The sequence below is a fragment of the Protopterus annectens genome, chromosome 6.part1, assembly GCF_019279795.1.
Source record: "Protopterus annectens isolate FY-2018-M chromosome 6.part1, PAN1.0, whole genome shotgun sequence".
Taxonomy (NCBI): domain Eukaryota; kingdom Metazoa; phylum Chordata; order Ceratodontiformes; family Protopteridae; genus Protopterus; species Protopterus annectens.
The window spans coordinates 432329879-432345889 of NC_056738.1; the positions used below are offsets into that span (position 1 = coordinate 432329879).

At 37.9% G+C, this 16011-nt stretch overlaps 1 protein-coding gene across 1 annotated transcript in view; it reads left to right on the forward strand.

Annotated features, from left to right (window-relative positions):
• LOC122805613 (aspartyl aminopeptidase) overlaps nt 1-15771 on the forward strand; it is a 1034351-nt gene extending 1018580 nt beyond the window's left edge. Inside the window, exon 15 of the mRNA XM_044075861.1 lies at nt 15605-15771. Within this exon, the coding sequence (XP_043931796.1) occupies nt 15605-15655 (51 nt within the window). The 3' untranslated portion in view covers nt 15656-15771. The remainder of the gene's footprint in view (nt 1-15604) is intronic.
• Nucleotides 15772-16011: the final 240 nt, after the last annotated feature.

Consider the following 16011-nt stretch of genomic DNA (forward strand, 5'->3'; position numbering starts at 1 on the left):
AGCACAGAAGAAGTTATCAGGGACCTGGGGACCCAGGTTGACAGTAGCCTGTCATTCGACACCCATGTAGCTAAAGTAGTTAGGAAGACCTTCTACATTGCCCACCTCATCATGAAGGGATTCACATCTAGATCAAGGGAGGTCATAGTCTCCCTATACTCATCACTCATCAGACCAATGATTGAGTACAATGCCCCATTCGGAATGTATCTGACCCGACACTTGCAGCAGCTAGAGAGGCCACAAAAGTTCCTCACCAAAAGGATAAAGGGTCTCAAAAATCTGTCTTATGCTGCCCGACTGAAAGAACTCCAGCTCTATTCAGTCACTTACCACTTGCTCAGAGGTGACCTTTGCCTGACATACAAGGCCATGTCAAACCCAGAGTTGATGAATATGCTTCACCTCAAAAAATCTAGATCCGTCAGAGCCACAAGGGCGGGAGACTTAAACCTCGACACGGCTATTAATAGGACATGCTGGAGGGATAGATTCATCACCCAAAGACTCCCTATGCTGTGGAACAAAATCCCTGTATATGTGAGGCAGAGCACCTCGCTGGCCTTGTTCAAGAGAAATCTTGACCAATGGATGGGAGATCGCAGATATACTCCAGGGATTACCTCAGTGTCACTGCTAGACAGAGGCACAGCAAAATAATGGGTATAGTTCCCCATACAAAAGGGGTGGCTTAAGCCACAAAACTATGGGCTAGGCTTATAAATGCCCTCGGGCAGATAGCCTAGTATGAACCTATGAACCTATGATTAAAGTTCATGAGATTAGTATTATTTCAATCTTTGATGTTAGCTAGATGTGCTCTTCGCAGCATCTGCAATGTGCCCAGTAATGACTCCTTCTGCAATTTGTACGGGGTTACATGTATTGGTAACATATCTAAATACGATTGTAGATTCTTTTTTCTAAGGCACGTTGCTCCTACTACTGCTGGAACTGCCTGGGTATCTTTCTTCCACATTGCTCTTATTTCTGCCTGCAAATCCTGATATTTTATGACTTTGTGTTTCTCTGTACACAACACAATGTAATCACCTGGTGTGGTGATTTCAATGATCAGTGCTACTTTTGTCTTCTTTTCATGGACCACTATTATCTGGATGTCTAGCATCTATCTTTTTAACTAACTGGTGGTAATGGGTGATCCCACATGATGTAGACTTCATTGCTATTTATAAGTCCCTCACAATGAACTTGGAAACCCATGGATCATACCTGAAGTTACTTACATTCACTCACCAATTCTGCCTAATAGCATACTAATGGGTAATTTTAAAAACACCTCCATTAATTGGGTGGTGCACACGACCAGTAACATGCAGAACCAAAGATTTGTTGACTTAAATTCAAATGCCCTGGAGCAGCTAGTCTACACTCATACTAGGGGAACAAATATCATAGATCTGGTACTCACAAATGTGGAAGAGTGCTGCACCCCACAAGTATAATACCCTCACTGGTAAGATCAGATCACAAAGTGGTTTCCCTTGAAGTAAAGGTAAAACTAGTCCCCCCACCTAACCCCAAAAACTTTAAAAACTTTAAAATGTAAATTACTCCCTATTAAGGGATGGCGTAGCTAATTTCCAAGCTCCCCCAAATCCAGAAAATACAGAAACATATGTAGAGACATGCACAAAAGCCCTGTATAACCATATAAACAACTGCATAGAAACAGCAGCACCAGACCCAAATAAACTCAAGTCAGACTGCAAAACCAAGCCGCCCTGGTGGACCCCTGGTAATAATAAGTTGTACAACAAAAGAAAGAAAATCCTGTTGAGAAGTAAGAGAGAATGTGTACAACAGAACAAGTTCCTCATTAATCTAAACAAGAGAATTGGGGAACTAGTCAAGTCTTTGAAAGCAGATTTTGAGGTAAAACTAGCCTCCAAAGCTAAGGATAACCCTAAGGTATTTTTCAATTCTGTCCACAATCTTAAGGGCAATACCAAACAGTGTGTGGAATTAGTTGTAGATGGCGATGTAGCAAATCTGCTGGCTGACAAATTCAGCTCAAATTTCACCTCCCATCACACCCAGTTCTCCCCAAGAAATACCCTTCACCACTCCACTGCCAATTATCACCAAAGAACAGGTTGCCACTGCACTCTCTAAAGCTAAAAACATGGCTTCAATCGGACCTGACAGTATACCAAGTTGCCTCTTAAACAACTTGAGTCAGGGCTTGTCAGGCCCAATTAAGATCTCTATTTAACCACGCCCTCCGGACTGGCTTTGTCCTGATAGAGTGTAGGAAAGCAACAGTCATCCCTCTGCATAAATGGGGAGCATGTACTGACCCGAGAAATTACAGACCCATAAGTTTGACTAGTCTTATATGTAAGGCCATAGAAAGACTAATTATGGACCTGATAAATAATAACGTAGGAAACTTCAAACACTTGGCCTAACTCAGTTCGGCTTTATCAAGGGCAGATCATGCCCACTGAATGCGGCTGAATGTGATGGCTTTCTTTGAGAAAATCGCTAAGGCCATGGATGAGGGTAAAAGAGTACATACTGCCTACCTTGACCTGGCCAAGACATTTGTCACAATTCCTCACTCATATATTCTAAATAAACTCATAAAGCTTGGTATACATTCCTATGTCACCAAATAGAAAGCTAATTGGCTCACGGACAGGACACATGGTTAAAGTGGATGAATCCAGATCTAGCAAGGGTCCAGTTAGTAGTGGTTTGCCACAGGGCTCAGTGCTGGGACCACTCCTGTCTGGAATATACTTCTCAGAAGTCAAGGATAATGTGGAAGGCTTCTGGATAGTAAAGTTTACTGGCAACTGCAAGCTGGGGGAAATCACTGAATTCCCCAACAATGTAGCTGTCCTATAGGAGGGTCTAGCTCAGACAAATGATTGGTGCCAGAACCATGGCTTAAAGCTAAATGCGAAAAAATGCATTATCATACCCTTTGGGAAGTCAGATACTACTGCAAATTACAGCATCAATAGCACACCCCATAAGAGTAGACTCGGAGATAAGAGATCTAAGTACACAGATATATAGCAGTCTGAACTTTGACCACCATGTGTCCACAGTGGTGAGGAAGTCCTTCTATGGGACACAACTTATAAGAAAGGTATGGTATATAAGGAAATTATAGTCCTGATGAACTCATTAGACCAATAATTGAGTACAGTGCACCATTTTGGATGTACTTGACTAGGCACTTACAGCAGCTGGAGTGACTTCAGAGGTTCCTCACAAAGAAAATACAGGGTGTAAACAACATGTCCTGTGTGGTAAAATCCCAATTCCTTTACTTTGTCTCCTACCAACTATGAGGGTTGAGCTATGCCTAACTTACAAGGCACTCACAAATCCAGCCCTGATTGCACTGCTATACATCCGTAAGTCAAACAGCATGAGGGTTACCCAGTCTAGGGATCTAACTTATTCAGCAACTCAAACAAACATGCTGGAGAGACAGATATGTGTGCCAGAGATTGCCCCTTCTTTGGAACAGGCTTCCCATTCGTATTAAGCAAAGCCCTTCCCTGGCTGTCTTCAAATGCAGTTTGGATCAGTGGATGGGGAATTACAAATTCACACCTAGGGTAGTGTCTATGTCCCTTATGGACAGGGGCAGTCTGTAAGATACTCAAGACATAGGCACAAATTCCTGCCATTCTTTTGCCCCTGGGGTCATATATTGGGTAAAATTGGCTAGGCTTGTAAGAGCTCTTAAACTGTTAGCCTGGTAATCTCCTATGAACATAATTAACGTTTAAAAGAAAATTGACAAGCAATTCAGTAAAATAAATTAACTTTAAAACTTTGCAAAGTGAATACAAGTAGTTGCCTTCCTAGCAGCCTTAATTTAAGATATCAAATATAGCAGTGTACAGTTTAGTTTATTTATTTAAGAATAGTTACAGCTATTTTTTTCTTAAGGCTAAAAGTTAGTTTACTGAAAGCATGCAAATTATTATTCGTATCTGTGAGGAGAACAGAGGTAAGATAAGAACAGAGAGCAATCTATATAAGTTAGAACACAGACTGTAGCATGCACTTTAGTATGGTTGGTCCTAAATTTAGAATAGGGGATGCCTGGGTTTAGAGCTATCAATTTTAGATGACCATTCCTAGTTGGAGGGGTAAACTTTTTTTATACACAAAGTATATATAATTTTGTGCTTTTGCTGTAAGTTAAAATTGGTTGAAGATATGAAAGTATATTTGTTTCTCGAGTACAATTCTTAAAGTGAATAGTCTAGGTAAATGTGACATGGATTTAACTAGAGATGAGAAGAAGCAACTACTAACAAGATCAGTCTGTGGAACATTAGTCAGTGCATGTAAGCTGCGGGTTGGAAGCATATATTTAAAATAAATGTCTTGTATAATTTGTGAGAGTAATAGCTTTTACAGAATGGTTTCTATGTCAGTACTTGCACAGATATAGACAAAAAAGCAAAGTGTACTGAATTATATTAAGAAGTGCAGAGTGCAAATAGTAATGTTTTAGGAGGTGCTTTTGGTTACAAATTAACAAGTGAATTTGGCAAAGAAAGGATTTCGGGATGGACATTCAGCAGAGTCATAGTCAAAGGACAAGGGAAGTAATAACACTAATTGTGAGAGGAATAGTGATAGAAGAGGAAAAAAGACAATTGTGGTAGATGCATGATGGTAAGGGGCTAATGGTCAGGGGGAGAATTATCCTGTCATATTTATATTTCAGCATAAACTACTGTTATGGAGCTTGGGAGAAATAATAAGCTTTCAGCTTAAATATTATTTATAGGTGGGAACTGCAATCTGATTTGCAGTAGTAAGAATGTATCAGAGTGACCTAGAAGGGAAACTATAACATACAAAGGATAATTTCTGAATAAGTAGATGAGAATATTTGGTATGGAAATTGTGAATTCAGGAACAGTAACTTAAAATTTACATAATATTTCTTAAGATATAATAATTTGGATGCACTGGATAAACATTATATTTCACATGTACCTGAGTATTTTATTTACAGCCTTGAGAAACATCCAGTAGACTATATCAGATCATTCACCAACAAATACTAAGATAAAGATGCATGGTAATTATGTAAAAATTAAACACTGGTACTTTGCTACTTAACCTTTTTTTTGAAAACAAAAACAGAAATGTAAGGAATGTGTAGTACTAAATATGATTCAAGAGTTATTGGGGAAGATGGAAATTACTTAAGGAATAGCTAGTGAGTGAGATAAAATGAAATTGGATTTAAAAATATGATATAAGTGTGGCATAATATAAATTATTTAGAGGGGCTGACAAAGATTACAGTATTGTAAAAGGGGAATATCACAGAATAAGAAGAGTCACAACTGCAGATTGCTTAAGGGAAAATAACATAATGTTTGATTAATATGCATGACTTTAGAAAGGTTGATGTCTTCTTATTTCACTGTTGCAGTCCTGACTTGCAGGATTTCCTGCCCTGGAAGCCCTTGGCTGGCCCAATTACCAGAGAATATTTTCCCCTCCTCATGAAGTTGGCAGATGCCCTATCTGACATCACTACTGTTTGATATAAAGGGAGGTGACTAGCACCATGACTTCAGTTCTTTCTTGCTGTCTGAGTCTGAAGCAGAGTGCTAGTCAGTGCAGTGGTCAGTCTACAGTAGATCCAAACATAAACCATCCCAAACTCCAAAACCACAACGAACAGTAGAAACACAATGAAAACAGGAACAGGAACAGGAATACCACAGGCAGGACAAGACTTCTTTATTGCACAATGTTCTGGTACCTCGGCTTCTCGCCTTCTGTTTGGGAACATTTTTTCAGTATCATTCTGTCCCTTTACACCCTTTAACTTCAATTAGTGAACTTGATTAATTCCATTATACAATTAAATCAAATTGTTAGTAACCCATTTGTAGGCAATTCATAAGAACAAACTGAGTGAAGTTACTCAAAATACATTTCAGAGTCCATACATACACTTTATAACTTCTGAAATATCTCTAATTATTAATAAATATATTTTTTATATGTACATTATTTATCAATCTTTTGACATACTTTATATATTAAATGAATCCCAAATAAATTATGCCCTTTTATGCAGAATTCAAAGTGACATATGCTAAGGTGCATCACAAATATTCAACATAACAAAATAAAGTGCATTATACAACACTTTAAATTAATCTAAATACCTATAATGCATTTCTTTCCCAACATCAAAAACTCATTTTTATACATACCCACTGCAATACATCCAAAATTCTCCATATCATAACTTTTAATTATATAAAAAATTATCCATTCTGCCTAAAAAAATTAAACATTCAAATATTATTGTGATATCTGTAACAAATCAAATGTTGAGATTATTTTCCAAGTTCATACCTCGAGGACATAGTGTATGAAAATTAATTATCATTCTACTTTCAAGTCTACAGTAGAGAAAGAAGGCAACTAAAGCTAAGTACCCCACTGGGAAACTTTTCATGTGCTTTTTGAGTAATGTCAAAGAAAGTTAATAACTGTCTCCGCTATGGCAAACAGGCTCCACACCAAGACTTTCATTCCATTTGTGTGACTTGTTTGGGACCAGAACACTATGTTCCTGTCAGTTTTGTACTTGCTTTAATAGCAGAACTATAAAGCATAGGGCTGAGATTCTAGCTGAACAGATTAGTGAGTCGTCAGGGCATTCATGTACCATGTCATCTGCCAGTCTAGCTAATGTAGATTTCCCTAGACAGAAAAAGGAAAAGTGCTTTAGGTTTAGGTCCTCAGATGATGCTCATTCACCCTCAGCCAGTCCATCTAGGCTTGTGATTGTCGAAGAAAGTGAGGGACCTTTGTAGCCGCTTTCGATGACTGAGGTGGTGGCACAGGCTCCTATCAAGACCTGTTCAGAATCAAATATGCCTCCAGATCTGTCTACTTCATTGCAAGCTGAATGACTTAGCTCATTGGCTTGGTGCAGAACCAATTCACAGGCTCCTGCTTCCGATGACCGCTTAAAAAATGACAGCAGCTCTTTGCATCGTCAGGAGGTTGCCTCAGCCTACTGCTTGTGGAAGTCAGTTGTTCATTCAGGTTCTATTGCAGAGGTCAGCTCTAGGCCAAAACCGAAGGTCGTTCACAAAAAAACGGCACCCACCTTACCTCAGCCCATGTCTATCGGCTTCCACTCCCAGGCCTACCAACAGGACCTAGTGAGGATGGCTGAGGATTTGATTTCCTTGGTCAAATCCAGACACCACCCCCTGAAACATCTCCTGGATTCCTACTGGATTTATTTGACTCGTTTGACTCTGAGGATCATTTTGATCATGATAAATCCACCCTTGAGGGGAGTGCATCTTTTGCTTCCAATAGGGATTCTGACACTGAGTAGAACCTTGCCTCAGCATCCCCCTGAGGATATTTCCTTTGGGGAGTTGTTCCATACCCTGAGGCAGCATTTCAAATGTGAAGCTCAGGAATACCCCATTCCAAGATGATTAGGGAAATTCTTGGTCTCCCTGAGCATAAACCCCTTGCCATTCCCCAGGTAATAAAGATGGTAGACAATGTCTTCCTAGATTCTTCTTTACAACTAGACTCCCTGCTGCCTGCCCCTCAAATGCCTGACAGATTTTACAGTGTTCTAGATTCTCACAAACACCTTTTTAAGAACCTTGTGGCAGATCCTAAAGTGGTGACTCTATACCCTGAGAGATCAAAAGCTAGCTCTTCCAAAGACCCTTTGCCTACAGATGATGAAAGCAGAGCCTTTGACAGGTTTGAAAAGAAAGTCTACACCTCTGCTACCATCGTCATGAGGGCTTTGATCTCCTAGCTTCATATGGTGAAGTACCAGGAAACTCTTCTTGACCAGATGAAATAAAAACTGAAAGGGATTGAAAATAAGACCCTTTCAAAGGAGTTAATGGATCTATGCAACCCGTGCTCTCAGGTGGCTTAGTATTCTCTGCACTGTAGCTGTGATGCCTTGGAGGCCTCCTGAAGGGCAGCCACAGGATCCATCATTAGAAAGCATGCCTGGTTGAGGGAGCAGTCTCTTCCTGAGCTTGTCAAATCCATTCTCCTAGATGCCTAATTATACAAAATTTTCCTTTTGGAGCTAAGGGTGAAGCTGTCCTTAAGAAAATCGAAGATAAGGCAAGTTCTTGCAGACAATCAAGGACTTCTTCCAGGTCCAACCTCTTCAATTCAGCTGGAACTATCCTGCCAAACACTGGTCCTTTCCATCCCCCCCAGTATAAGCCTAGAGAAAAATAACCTTGTAGGGAAAGGAGCCAAAGACAACACCAGCAGCGTAGACAGTGGCAGTGAGACCTCAGTAGGCCTTTTGGATCTTGCCTTCAGAGACCTAGCAGATAGCAGTTAAGACTCTTGCATGGCACTCCCTCCCCACTTTCTCCTCCTCTCTCCTTCACCCTGCCCCCAAATGGGGGCTGTCACTTTTCTACAAGAACTGGACTGTCATTACCATGAGGAATGTATGGGTGCTAAACATCATTCATAGAGGCTACAAATTCAAGTTCAAGCTACCTTTGATTTGCTCAGGCTTCCCAGACATTCCTTCAAACCAAAAGACAGAGGCCTTAATCCAAATAGACCTTCTGTGTGCTCAAGGCTCTATGGAGCCTGTATCAAAATTCTTACAAGGAAAAGGTTTCTACTCCAGACTTTTCCAAGTTTCTAGAAAAGAAGGTATCTGGAGCCCTATTCTAGATCTGTCAAGGCTCAACTGAAACTTACAGGTCCCAAAATTCAAAATGGTAACTCTACAAAAAGTATTTCCCATGATAACCTCCAACACCTTTACTGTAACCTTAGATCTAAAAGATGCATACCCCATATCCCTATAGAGGAATCACAGAGAAGGTTCATATGCTTCAGAATAATTGTGAGGAACTATCAGTTATGTGCTCTGCCCTTTGGCTTAACTACTGCACCCAGTGTCCTCACAAAATGCCTAGCTGAAGTAATAGGCTTCTTCAGGACAAAGGGCAATTCATATTTACCCTTACTTAGACAGTTGCCTTATTCAGGCAAAAAGCTTATAAAAACTCAAAGCAGACCTGCTTTATACCCAACATTTACTAACCTCGATGGAGTTCACCATCATTACACAAAAATGTCAAACAAACCCCACAAGCAAGATTGTGTTTCTAAGAGATTTACAGGACTCTGCTCCTCAGAAGTTTTACCTTCCTTCAGACAAAGTTAACTATCCTAAACCTTTACTTCAGAAAGAGCTTGGACAGGAAATACCTCACAACCTGAGAGTATCTGAAGGCCTTGGGATACATGACTTCTTGCGTTCTCGTGATGTCCCTGGCGAGACTGCATATGAAAAAATGCTGTAGTATCTCAAAAATGTGTGGTGCCAACATTCACAGTCCCTCACCTTTAGAATAAAGCTGGTTCCTTGCCGAGGACTTCCAAGATGTCTGCACATTGTGTAACAGCTTAATTTCAGCTCTCCCAGTGTGAAAACAGAAACTCGGAAGGCAGAACCAATAAACTCATTAAATGTTAGTAACTAGCTAGTATGTGCACTGCCTGGATGCCAGCAAGCAAAAAGAAATTGAGAGAACCTGAAAGAAAATCAATCACAAAAGTTACGGAAAAAGCACTGATCGGAAAGAATTCTGCAGCTGTTCAGCAAAAGGCATTGCAAGCTCCAGCTTTCCCTATAGGGAAAATAAATTAAATGTACTCCGAGCTGATTAAAATAAATGAAACACTGAAGGAGTATATCGACTCAAATAACAAAAGGCAGGAAAATGAAGGAAGCTTTAAAAAACATATTCAGATGAGGTGATAAAACTGCAAAAATCAGAGGTCAAAATGAAAAAAAGGCTGGCTGAATATGAGCCTGCTCAAGAAGAGATGTTTTAAAAAATAATAGAATTAGATGACAGAGCACATGGAGAAAACCTGAGATTTTCTGATGTACCAGAGAAGCTGGAAGGAACAGTGTATTAATTTTATGAAAGCACATATAAGCAATTTGATTGGTATTCCACAGCAGGAGTTGTTAATTCAAAGGGCACATTGTGTGTATGCTGCAAACCTGGCCATGAGAAAGCAACCTTGACCTTTAATAGTAAAGATGCAATTTTACCAAGCAAAAGGAGCAGATTCTGACAAAACTGTGGCAGAAGTAAAAAGTACTAAAAGTGGGAGAGAGTAGAGTTCTCGTGGAAAATGATTACTCACTGTATAATAAGCAAAAGAGGAGTAAATTAATCTCACTAATCAGATGTTTTCAGAATATTTCCTGGAGGATCAAAATAACAACTTGATGCAGAGCATGCTAAGGAGGAAATACAAAAGTTTGTCCAAACAAAAGTGAATTATTAAACAGAAGGAGATTCTGCTTCTTGTTCTTCCATAATAAAGATCACAGGGAGACTGTGCCAGTGAAACCTTTTCCAAAGTTTCAATGGGAAATGCTTAACCAGAAAAAAAAGCACAAGAGCATGTTGGAAATGAAGCAGAAACTGGATTTGGGAGATAAAGATCAACAGAAATAAAACTAGCAACTTGAAAATTGACAAATAAATGTGGGATTACAAAGCATTACTTATATGTCTGAAACATGACAGAACAAGAAATCCTGGAAATATTGCACTTTTTAGACTTTGTTAAACTTGGGGACTACCTCAGTGTCACTGCTCAACAGAGGGATAGCCTAGTATGAACCTATGAACCTATGAACCTATGACTATAAAGCATACATACTACTTAATGGCATTAATGTTTTGAAGAATGTTTAGGAAGGAGGAAGGGGAAGTAGAGTTAACTGTAAGTAAAACACAATTTTGTTCCTAATAGTAGTGTTTTTATAAGATCTGCATGCTATAAAGTAAACAGGTGCCCTGTTTTTATTTCCTCCTTTCTTTCTCATTCTTTCAGTTTTAAGAAATGCAGACACTGCAACATAAAAAAGAAGAAAAGTCTGGTCAAAAGAGCAGGATACAAGAAAATTGATGTGCTTTTTTAACTCGTGCACAGGGGAGTGACTGGATTAAGGCCCTTGGCTTTATCTAGTAACAAATTTTAAGAGAAAGCAAATAAAAAAACATTGTCTAGCAAATAAATGAGTCTTTGTAGAAGTAACTGTGTATTGAGTTCTCATGCCTCCATGGAGACTATCTGATAAAGAGCAATAAAAACAGAATACTTATTTCTTTCAGTGGTTAGGAATAATGTTTTCTGAAAGCATTGAAGTGTTTTCCCAATCTGGGAGAGTAATGAAGATGAGACAAAACCAAGCAGCATTTAGTAGAAGCACAGGCTGTACTGTGCTTCTTATTATGCATAACCTTAAATTTATGTTAACTCAAGTGTGTGAGTGTGGCTGTCAGTCTGGGATAGTTGTTCCTATTAGGAGAGTAAAACTTAAATATTTAAAGTTGTGCATAGTTTTGTGTGTTAGTATTACGTTAATGGTTTTAGGGGAGTATTGGGGTGGGGTTTTTTGAGAGCTTATAATAAAACAGAAAGTTGTGTAAGATGGATATGACAAGAAACAGCTGTGTAAAAGATCAACCTGCCAAACATTATTGTATGCATGTAACACAAAAGCTGGAACTAGACACTTAACAAAAAAGGTGTTACATATAAAAGGTGGGAGTAATGTCTTTTTAACATAGTGACACTTTCTACATTATCTTTAAATGTAAATAGTCTCATATATATATATATATATATATATATATATATATATAGAGAGAGAGAGAGAGAGAGAGAGTAATGAACTATATTAAAAATGTACTGTGCAAATAGCTGTGCTACAGGAGACACACTTGGAGAGAATTAAATATGTGAATTATTTTCAGGACAGTTATTCAGGGGAATACCTGGGGCAAAGAAAGAGGAGTACTTATATTAATTGCAAGAGGAGCTCCAATAGTAATAGAAGAAGAGAAAAAAGATAATGGCAGATTTGTAATACTAAGGGGCTACTACCAAGGGAGGAGGATTACACTGGCATGTATTTGTATTCTACCTAAAACAGCTATAATGGATCTTAAGAAAATTCTAGGAGAAATAATCAACTTTCATCAGGGAGTATTACTTACAGTGGGGACTGGAATTTGATTTGGAGCATTGAATATATGTTTTTTTTTGGGGGGGGGGCAGAAGGGAAAATATAAAAAGGAGGGTAGTTTTTTTTTTAATAAAGTGTATGAAACTATGTGGTGTGGAAGATTTGAATTCAGTAGTAGGAGTTCAGAGTGAGTTCACATATTCTCGCAAGATACAAAAACTGGTCTAGACTAGATAGAACATATATTTCACAGGAACGTGCATTTCATTGAAAGTTTTGATACACATCCAATAACTTTCAGAAAACACACCAATAATAAAGAAAATAAAAATGCAGAGTAATGAAATACAAATGAAGCACTGGTGCTTTCCCACCTATCTGTTGAAAAGAGAGGAATTTAAGGAATGGGTAGTGAAAATTATTCACAAGTTATTACAGAAGATAGAAATGTCTTCTGAAAATATAGCTAGGGAGTGAGATAAAATTAACGTGGAGTTTAAAAATTGGGTGGAAATAAAAGAGAGAAAGATATGGCTGAGATATTGCAAGAATTATTTAGAGGGACTGACATCTGTTAAAGTATTACAGAAGGGGGGGATGTCACAGAACAAGAGGAGCAATTGCAGAATGCTAAACAGAAAATAAGGGATTAGCTTAATAATATGCATAAGTTTAGAAAGATTGCTGTTAAGCAACTGTTTTTGATAATTCCAGAGCCCAAATACTTTTACAATGACTGAGGCAACAGAATGTAGAAAGGGTTGTCACCAAGCTTAGGGAGGCTAAGGAAGATAACAAGAGATCCTGTAGTGGTACTAGAAGTTTTTTGAAATTTTTTATGAAAGTGTATATAAAGCAGAGAAATATGGGAATCAAGAAAAGGCAGAAATGGGAATGTTTATAGAAGAATTAATTATGCCATGGTTAGAAGTAGATGAGGCTAACAGGATAGGAGGAGAGGAGATAAAAATGGTGATGTATAACCAATCTACAGGAAAGTCCCCAGGAATAGATGGTATCCTCTTGTGGAAGTTTAGAAGCGTGGAGGGGGAAAAAATGATAAAAGTCTGTAAGGTTTTGTTTAACACTATTTCCTAATGTCCTAGAGGAAAGTGATGGTGGCTGTAATACCTAAAGAGGGTGAAGACCCATCAGCTGCATTTTCATAAGACCCATTTCAATCTTAAACCATGATTATAAGGTGTCTATTTATAGTAGTTAAAAGAATGGTAAATGCGATGCCAAAATTGATAGATATGGATCAGTGTGGTTTTGTAGAGGGAAGGCAAATATTTGGCAATAGCAGAACATTGATGATCCAGAGGGAAGCAAAATATAAGAAAATAGCACTGCTGTTTGTAGATCTTAATGCAGATAAAGCATTTGACAGAGTAAGCTGTGAGTTTATGAGCAGGGCAATGGAAGCATTTGCATTCCCTGATAAAATTACAAGGTTGATTAGGAGGGTATTTGATGGATCGGAGCGAAAATTAAAGTGGATGGGTTCCTCTGATAATTTCTGTTTGAGCAGAGGAACCAGACAGGGGTGTCCTCTTTTACCCTTTGTTATTTACATTATATTTAGAACCACTGGCAAAGAAAATAAGGGACTCAGAAATTCAAGGATATAATTGGTATGGTAGTCAAGAAAAGTTGGCTGTGTTTACAGATGATATTTTATACCTGATAAAACCACAAAAGGACATTTCAGTGTTGTAGAACATTTTGAGATAGATTCATATATTTTTTGGGATACAAAATTAATGAAGTTAAAACAAAGCCAATAGCTGTAAATTATGTACCCACATATGAATTGTTTTAGCAATATCCATATTTACAGGGACATGATAAAATGAAATATATTTTTTTTAATTTTATTTTTATTTAACATTTGTTGACCGGGAAAGTCCGACTAGGTTCCACAGATCCTGTTTTCAGTGGAGGCCCGGGGAGAAACGCTCCAGAATATAAGAAAGAAGAATACTTAGGAGTATGGATTAAAAGAGAAGAATACTTAGGAGTATGATTTAAAAAGCATTCTGGTGTGGCAGCTAAGGATATGTGGGAAGAGACTAAAAAGATAATACAAAAACTTAGAAATTGGAAGCTCTGTTTTAAGGTTATAGATAGCAAGGTATAAGTGGTTAAACCTTTTTTTATAGTTCCTTTAGTTTTATACATAGGTTACGCATATTGCTATCAACCAGAGGATATTTAACTGAGAGGGTATGGCGACAAGAGTTCTTCCAAAAGAACAAGGCAATTTGGGATTACCCGATTTGAAGGGGTATTTCAGAGCTACACAGTTAAGACTCCTATACATAGCACATTCAGAAACCTATAATTCAAAGTAGAAAGGGATAATGACAAAACAGGTGGGCAGCTGCAGAAAATAAGGAGAGACTGGGATTTTGGATGCAGAGCCATATGGAGAGTAACAATAACCATACAAAATATATTCATGAAGTAGCAGAAAGTATTAGAAAATGTTAATAGAAAATAAGCCATTTCAGAAATATAACCCTGTACTGATAGGTAGCACCAGCAGGTTTATGGGTGAGTATATGACATTTCTTTATATTGTGTTGAATACTGCATATGTGTAGAGTACATTTGTTTTACATCGTCGTCATGTCCAAAGTAAAAATACTATATATATTGTTACAGAAAAAGAGAACATTTTGTCTCTAAAAACACACCATGACCAAAACTTCCTTTTACTGAGGGGAATAAATTGGTAAAATTAAATTCATTACTGAACATCTTTCAAATTCCTGAGGGTAGAACATACCTTTGGTGCATTTTGTAAATGAGTGTCCAGGTATAATCTGCTGAAAAAATTATAAATAACTCTCCAAGGGAGACTGACCAGGATTTTATACATAGGTACTGAATGCAGGGTTTTATAGGAATCTTGACAGTGAGGGCCTACATATTGCATTCCACTTTTTTATCGGGGCATATAACTTTTGTTTAGAGCTTTGAATACAGAATTAATGCACAGTATATTTTCAATACATCAGAAGTAAAAATCATATATTTCTCCTGAATAGGGAATTATTTATGCTTGCCCATCTCAATTTTGACTACTATTCAGTGATACACATAACATGAAAGGAAAGTTGTAAATACCAATACATATCAAGTAAGAGTATGTTATATATGAGTGTCCTGAGAAGTTTACTAGAAAAAAGATATTAAAGTTGCAGCAATGTGGTCCTATAGCTTTATTTGCTGCCTTTTAAACTGAATGGCATATCATCCACCTTACTTCAACTGGAAAGGGATACACTGTCCACAGTGTCTCATGCAAATGTTCAGACAACAGTTATCAGGATAGTAGGGGTATTAACAACACAGACACACATTTAATGATCTTTGGAGTCCAGCTTGAAGTGTACTAATGGCTTTGGCTTTCTACTGCAGAGCTTTTGTGTAAAAAATGAACAATAGATGTTTGTGTATGTGCATAAGTGTGTACATGAATGTCTTAGCAGAATAGGTACATGACTTTTAAATATATATATTGTATTTTTTTCCTAGGGCTTTTTTGAGCTGTATCCTACTGTGAACAGTAATATGATAGTCGACTGAAGAGACTTTTACAGAAGAAAAGTGAAGAAACAGAATTCATCATAAAATCATGCATACTGTGCAAATGAAACACGTTCAGAACCTGGTGCAATAGAAAATAAACTTGTATGAATCAGGCTGTTGATTTCTTCAATGCAAGACATTTCTAACTTGAATTCCAGATTATAATGCTTGATGTAAAAGGATCACCATTTAGTCATGTTTATTTTCTGCTTCAGAAATGAAGTAGTGGTTAATTTTTCACTGGAATGTTATTGCTTTTAACTGGTAAGTTCATATGCTGTGCTTACCAGTCAGAATTAATATTGTAATTTGGAGACAGGCATGCACCTCAGCCTTTATTAGTCGGTCTCCAG